The sequence below is a fragment of the Microplitis mediator genome, chromosome 1, assembly GCF_029852145.1.
Source record: "Microplitis mediator isolate UGA2020A chromosome 1, iyMicMedi2.1, whole genome shotgun sequence".
Classification (NCBI taxonomy): domain Eukaryota; kingdom Metazoa; phylum Arthropoda; class Insecta; order Hymenoptera; family Braconidae; genus Microplitis; species Microplitis mediator.
In genome coordinates, this window is record NC_079969.1 from 18425283 (window position 1) to 18433769 (window position 8487).

An 8487-nucleotide genomic window follows, 5' to 3' on the forward strand; every position below is an offset into this window, starting at 1 on the left:
ATATAGCTCCGTCGCTTTTTAGGTAGATTTTTTTAAAAATCTAGGTATTGTATTTGTCCTCATGGTCGATTTTTCAAGGAATTTTGTCACAACCTATCATAATTAGTTGAGTAGAGTTCGAAAATACCATTCGTTGAAAAATTTATATATGTATGTATGTATGTATATATATATATATATATATATATATATATATATATATATATATATATATATATATATATATATATATATATATATGTAATAGAACCAAGTTTTGAGAACACGATTGCGCCTAGAATCCTTATCGGATCCTAATGAATTTTTTTACACTTATTCTATGGGCGATTACCACGGTTAAGTTCGAAGATGGGCTAAATCGTTCGATTAGTTTAGAAGATATGGCTGTTTCGAATTCCCACGATTTTTCAAAAAAAAAAAATTTAATCCACTTTCAAGTTCATATAACTTTAAAACTAAAACTCATAGATAATTTTCGTAAAAAGTATTTGAAAGCTTGTCTAATAAGCTTTAATTTATGACCTTAAACTTGATGTTTTGACCATTTCTTCAAATAATTTGATAGCCTTGAAAATTTTAATGGAATCAAAAAATGTTGAAAATATGGTTTTCATTCAACATCATTTATGCATTTCCCATTATAATCAAATTTCGTCAGTTGTATTTTATTGTGCACATAATAACCTGTAAATTTCACAGCTATTTTATATTTTAAAAGTATTTCTTTTATTACTTATGATGTATCAAATGTACCTCTACGACGTATGATTATAGCTGGTCTTGTCATTACGATAGCACCTACAGTTCTTATCGGATCTTAATGAAATTTTTCACACTTATTCTATAGGCGATTATCTTGATCAAGTTCAAATATGGGCTGAATCGTTCGAATAGTTGTGAAGTTATGGCTGTTTGAAATTTCCACGAGTTTTCGAAAAAATCAGTTTTTTTTCACTGTTGAAGTTCATATAACATTAAAACTAAAACTGATAGACAATTCCAGTAAAAAGTATTTAAAAGTTTTTCTAATAAGCTTTAATTAAAGACCTTAAACTTAATGTTTTGACCATTTCTTCCAATAATTTGATAGCCTTAAAAATTTTAATGGAATCAAAAAATGTTGAAAATATGGTTTTCATTTCACATAACTTATGCATTTCCCATTATAATACAATTTTGTCAGTTGTATTATAGTGTGAACAAAATAACCTGTAATTTTCACTACTATTTTATATTTTAAAAGTATTTTTTTTATTATTTATGCTGTTTCAATCATACCTGTACGTCCTATAATTATAACTGATCTTGCCGTCGTAATAGTAATTACAATTATGATCTCATACTAATTAAAATTTCTATACTTTGTTTACGTGAAGGTTAGTTTAGTACATTACCTATATAATGTTTTGTCAAATCAACGATCTGAAGTTCTCTATCGAAAATAGTCGTTGTCTTTTTTTACTCTCACTCTTAGAAAACGAGCATAATTTCATATCATGACTATACACTAACATGTATCACAAGATATGTATGTATGAAACTTTTTATATAGATTAATTGGAAAATCTACCTTCCATTTCGGCTGCCGAATGGCCTTTTTGAGTAATTATATGGAATTTTTAAGCTCCTGTAATGGTCTTAGCTGTATTGTATAGCAAATCTCATGCTTCTTTTGCTTCGAAATAGTTGCTTCTCAATAAATAAGAACATTTATTATAACTGCTTATGAATAGCATTAACTTTTACTTCTAAATCCCTACTCAGAACAAAAAAATAACAAAATCAATTTATAATATGCAAGAAAAATAAGTGTACAGAGTCCAAAATTGGTACTGATAATAATTTATAGCGCAAAAAAAATTTTTCTAATTTTCAAAAATTGAAAAAAAATAGTAATTATGGAAGGCCCACTACCAGACCGGGCTTAAAAGTTGCAGAATAGATAGAAGTTCAAGATGAAAAATTTTCAAGAAAATCGAAGGATACATCGTTTTTTAAAAACACCGTTGAAAACTTAAAGTTCAAAAATCTCGATTAAAAACATTTCGTATATTCGTTTTGTATTTTTTGTTGTAAAGGCCAAGCTCTTAAAATCGATCAGAACACTATTTTTTTAAGAGCTTGGCATTGAAATGGAAATAACTAGAAAACAATGCAGAATTTGAAAAACATTTATCAATGATAATTTGTAGGAAATAAAATTGTCTACAAAAAAGATTTTATGACATTTTATGATAAGTATGATAGTTTCGCTGGAAAAGTGAAATGATCTCGAAATTTTCTCTTACTTGTCTTCAAGCTCCAATAACTTTTGAACAGATGGATTTATCGAAAAATGATAAGAGACTTTTTTTTGTAGAGCGTTAAATTCCCTACAAAAATAAATGCTGGGCTTATTGGTACAATAAGCCATTGCCGAGGTGAAAAATTCCAAACTAAAAGAGTTTTTTTTTCCATGTTATTTAAATGGGAAATCAAAAATCACGAAGCGCCACCTCTTAATATTAATATTAATAGCTCAAAGTTTACCAGATTTTTTTTTTATCATCCTTAACGATATTTTCACGGTAAGAATAAAAAATTAGTTCTTTTTTTTGGCGCACCCTAATATACATACATATATAAATTTTTTAACGAATGGTATTTTCGAAACCTACTCAACTATAGTTGTAATTATAATTATGATAGGTTGTGGCTAAATACCTCGAAAAATCGACCATGAGGACAAATACAATAGTTAGATTTTAGAAAAATCTGCCTAAAAAGATAAGTGTCATATTGAACCTGAAAAATTCAAGACATCGAAAATACTTGATAAATAAGCGTTCTTAAAATTTTGGTTTTCAATGATGATCGAAAAATCAATGCAATCAGGCAGAAAGCAATGTCAGTCATTAAAATAAGGATTTCAATGACTTTCGACTAAGATCAGAGCATTAATATATAAAGTATCCGAACAAAATGCTAAAAATGGTGTTTTTTCAATTGTTTTGTTGGTAATATTATTTAAACTAAAGAACAAATTGCTTTATATTGTGTGGTGATCGAAAAAGACCATAAAAACAAAGTGTTGGTATGAATTTGTTACGTCTGATTAATTTTTTAATTTTTGAAATAATTTTTTATAATTCATAAAATTTCTTAAGATACAATGAGCCACGTGAACATGAAAATATCTGTTAAGGAAATTCTTAGAAGTGGGTAGAATAATGTGTGCGCTGACCAAGGTAAAAAATATGGATGGGCAGAAAAAAAAATTTTGGGCCTGAGTATAAAAGAAAAAAACTCGCTCTTTCGCTCCAACAGTCAAGGTGTAGTTACCTTTTTTTTACACCTTGGCGGTTGGAGCGAGAGAAGAGAAGGGTTTTTTTTCAAAAATGAAGAAAAGAAAGAAAAAACTAAGTGTTAATGATTTTTATAACAAAAAGTATGAGACAATAAAAATAATCATTAAGGGGTTAGGGGTAGTCAAAAGCATGGAAAAATGATGTTTGTAAATAATTTTTTGTTGCCAGTTAATTATTTTATTTTACAAAAGTAATAACAGCATCATTACATGATGTTTTGACTTGACTTCACTAAAATTTGAAAAAAAAAAATTAATAATTGTAAAAGTTATGGCTGTTTGTGTTGATCCAGTTCCAACAGAAGTTCCTTGCGGTGACCATCACAAATCCTTGGATATTCATCTAAAATCAATTGGACAAAAATAATTAGTTTTACAATAGATAATCTAGTGCCTGATCGAAGCTTTTTTTTCCTAAAAAAAATTATCAAAATGGCAGCCTCAGGAAATTTTGTTTCAGATTTTAGGGAAAAAACCAACAGCTAATTGTTTATAATAAATCGGAATTGAAAAAAAAAAAAAAAATCCTTTGATCAGGCACTAGTTTTTCATGTTTTCTTATGTTTAATAGTCATAAGAAATTTTGGAAACACTGATCCAGTAAACCGCGCAGAATAAAAATATTAAACATTAATTTGAAGCATTCAGTTTAAATATCAGAATCATAAAATAAAAATTTGAACATGTGTAACTTAATATTGAAAAATAACTGAAATAGCCGCCGAAGTGAGGCGAAGAAAATTTTTCGATCGTAAAGCACGAGTCGTGCAATATTGAATAAAATTTTGAAATGTTCAGTTTAAATATCAGAATCATAAAATAAAAATTCGCACACGCGTAACTTCCCGATAAAAAATGTTTAGATCCAAGCATATATGATTGGATCCAAACAGTCAGATATGCTTGGATCCAAATTTTGGCGTGATCTAAGTGGATCAAAGTAGATCCGCCAATATCCAAAGAGATCTCACTATATCTAAGTATATTCAAGCAGATCTCAAAATACCCGAAGAGATCCAAGCAGATCTCAAAATATCCAAAGAGATCCAAACACATCTCACTATATCCACGAATATATAAGTGTATCCAAGCAGATCTGCGTAAATGTCGATCTTTAAAGAAATCGACATAGACTCAAGCACATTTGTCTAAAGAAGTTTCACTGCATTCTAATAAATGCATGAATAAATATATTATACTTTAGACCATTCTAAAAACAATATCTACTCACATCTTGGATCGTATTGCTATTACCTCTCAATGCTTTCGATGAACCTATGTATATCATATATTAAAAGTCAATTGATATTTAACTAAAAAAAATTGATGAATACTTTAGAAACATTGATCAAACTGATTTATTTTATTTCTTCATTACAATATCAAGTATATGATTTAAATAACATATATATCAAAATCAGTAAGAAAAAAAAAAAGTAGAAAATTTTTGATAAACTAAATATTTTAAAACAACGTTAATGTTTTATTGAAGGACGTTGCGTATTGAAGAAAGGGTTAATCATAAATTTACGGTGCAGCGAGCTTTTGCACCTGCAGATTTTTTTCATATTCTCGTTTTATTTTGCCAATTCTTTGCGTCACTGGGGGCTTAATATCACTTTCACTGAAGGGTACTGACTCCCTATTGCTTAATTTTTTTTTTCTACCCAGACTCCTGAGAATATTTTAATGCATACTCTTGAATAAAAAATTAATTTAAATATATCACTTTTATTATTAATTTGATTTAACGATTTAACAACCTGCAAAACTAAATCGAGGTTTCATTGTATTTATTCGAGCTTACTTATTATAGCTGTCTTTCCTTCATAGTGAAGTGGTTTTACTTTAACTTTATGTTTTTGGGGACCTTGTGCGCGATCAGATTGACCTCTAAAAGTGCAATGTACTAGATCCGGTTGCTTGAAAATGCCTTCCATCAAACATCGTTCTAAGACTGTAGCTTCTCCGCTGTCGTGGCTCATATTTAATTTTTTTTTTAATGCAATAGATATCTGGCTCGATTTCGATCATCTACAAGAGAACATATATCAATAAAAAAGGTAAAGACTATTATAAATCGTAACATGTCAATCAGTCGCTGAATAAAAGATGAACTCTATAAAATCAACTATTCCTTTTCTTTCATAAGTAATTTAATACGATACGTAACATCATATTAGTCAAAAAATTATTAGCGCAAAGAGAAATTCTTTAACATTTTAATATTAACGTAAAACAATAAGCTTCGAAGTTTTTAGAACTTGTTTAAATAATCATATATTATGGTTAAATTTTTTGAAAATTTAATTATGAGAATAATTGAAGTAGTTAGATTTCTCAAGAACTCTACCAAATAAAGTAAACGTATGCATTGTATGGAGAGAGATAATTTAAAAAGTTTAAATTAATGTTTAACATACTTTTTTATTATGATTAGGACCTAGAAGCTGAATGTTCTCATCATAATATTCTGATTGCCCTGTTCCATCAATTTTATTTCCGTTATCTTTTCTTTTATCGTTTAAATCATTTCCATTATCTATAATACTGATTTCTTTTTTATCTCCTAGCTTTTCTTTTTCTTTAGTTTCACCAGCTAAAAACTTCTCTCCATTATTAATTTCAACTGCATTTCCATCTTGCTTTCGATTTTCGTTATTCTTGCTTTTATTATTCTCACCATCAGAATCAAAGTCAGATTTTGGATGATTTGTTGATGAAATAACAACAGATGAAATAATAGATTCGGTTTCTGATGATAAAGAATCATTATTGTCTAGAGAAATTTTTGATGGTCCAGCTTTCTCATTTTTCACGTTGGGCGATTCTAATAAAAAATGAAATAAAAATAAAAATTATTTACAATTAATCATGACAAATATTCAACATTAATAATATGTTTGACGATCATCTGTGTCTTTTAAAAAAGTAAGTATTGTGTAAAACGATCGATGAATTTTTAAAGCTATATTGCAAAAACGGTAGAAAAAAAAATGAGCTAGGAAGAAAAAATATGATGATAAAATATTTATTATTGTAACCGCTTACTTTTCTGAGCATCATCGAATTTTCTTTGCAGGTCCAGAAACATTTTTTTATACTCATCTTTGGTCGGACTATTTTTTTAGAAGAGTCTTGGTTAATTTTATTCATTTTGAGATTACTATCCTTAGGTGGCTTTTTCTAATTGGTGAAATAAATAAAATAATAAATCATCAAATAGTATATGAAAGAAATGAGTAAAAATGATGTGAGATAGAAAAGAAGGATGCCTGACAATTTTTGACTTCAGTAAAATGTAAATATATACATATATTTATTCAGTAAATGCATAATATAATATATACTTTAAATATTCAAAAATATTGACAAAATTTTTAAGTCCTTCAAATTTATTTTTTTAAATATAATCTTATCAATAATGGATTGAAGCATAAATAAAAAATTCGTCAGAAGCCCATTTTTGCTATCATATTTGAAGTACTCAGTACATAGGGCAAATTACAAAATATTTGCATGCTCACCAATTTTTTTTGTAGGGATTTCCAAATTACTAGAAGATTTATTATCTTTCTTAGGTGAAATTTTGGATAAATCTCTTTTTGAAACTCTACAACGTCTTTCAGGCAGTGCAATTTTTTTTTTCCAATTTTAATTTTGTCAATTTTATGAGTTTTAGGCTTTGTTATCTCTACTCACTTAGCATCTACATCCTCATCATTCACTAAAGTAATTAAAAATAATGAAAGTTTATTAGTTATGAAAAAAAACTAACCTTTATTAGAATGATACTTTATTAGAATTATAAAATAAAAATATTGGAAAAAATTGCATTTACAGTTTATTCAATTTTCTACATGTGCATATTTTTATTTTTTTTTAAATTTAAATGGTTGAAAACAAAATTCAAAAATTATTAGACGTCGGCTAACTTCAGGATCATTAATTAGATCGGTTCATACATACGTGAACAATGGGCATGCTATTAATAAAAATAGTTTCGATCACATAGTAATAAAAAATTCTTACCTGAATAAAAAACAATTTTACCATTACATGTTTTTTTATTGTAAAAAAATATGCCGGCATCATCTGTTTTGGGTGGTACATTCTAAATGTTTTTACATCATTGTCTAAAATAACATCTTTATCACGCACTTGGCAATACGAATTGTCTTTTTCACAAGAAATAATAAATATTTTGAAGCTTACAATATAAGAATTAATCTCAATAATTATTTTTTTCCTGTGACTGCAATAAATTATATCAGATTTAAAACGCTATAGATTCTTAAATTCGAAGAATTAAATTTATTTATATTAATCAACTATGAATTCCATTCAACGTCATTTCAGAAATGAACTGCATCGTAGATGTAAAGAAGGTAATATACACTGTACATAGAAATAAGAGTTTCGGAAAGATTCGGTTTTCGGAAATCGGGCATTTTCGTGACATGTGGATTTACTATAGGTTGTCTATTACTCAATGACACAGGCGCCATGTTTTCTACGCTATAGTAGACAAGCCACCATGTCGTCCTCTGATGATAATGAATCGTCACCTCCAAAAAAGAAGTACAAACTTTATAATTTAGAAGCTACACATCCATTATGTATACATATTTTATTTTATTTATTCAATTTAATGACACTTTTATATAAAAAAAGCTATTGGATTCTCTTTCAAATAACTTTTTGGAGTATTTACTTTTCCAATACAATATTTTTCCTGTCAACTTGATCAAATTGTTTACTTCAATTAAAATAACGAATACTTTTTAACAAATATTATTTCTTTTACAAGTTTTCACAATTCTTTTATAAGTAAATTTTTTTTATCGTTTTATTTTTAGATACCTCTAAGGACATTGTATAGGATAAACAAGAAAAAAACTGGTACTGATGGAGATCAGTTTCGTATTCACTCAAATAACTCAGATACTTCACAAAATTTGGATATTTATGATAATGATGAAAATTGCTGTGTAGCGGATAATTTTTTGGAAGATAGTAATTCAAGTGATAGTGAAAGTTCCTCTGATGATGATGGAAATTCGAGTAGTAATTCTAATAATAATCAGTTTGCTCGTGACATCGAGCTAAGTAACTTATCTGACCACGACGTTAGTGATAAT

General features: G+C 27.7%; 1 protein-coding gene across 1 annotated transcript; it reads right to left on the reverse strand.

Moving 5' to 3' along the window:
- Positions 1-4849: 4849 nt before the first annotated feature.
- LOC130670730 (myb-like protein X) lies at positions 4850-7530 on the reverse strand. Its single transcript, XM_057474186.1, has 5 exons — positions 7379-7530; positions 6874-7073; positions 6398-6532; positions 5770-6176; positions 4850-5380 (listed from the first exon to the last, which is right to left on the reverse strand). Exons 3-5 carry the CDS (start codon positions 6438-6440, stop codon positions 5240-5242), a joined length of 591 nt encoding a protein of 196 aa, XP_057330169.1. The 5' UTR covers positions 6441-6532; positions 6874-7073; positions 7379-7530; the 3' UTR covers positions 4850-5239.
- Positions 7531-8487: the final 957 nt, after the last annotated feature.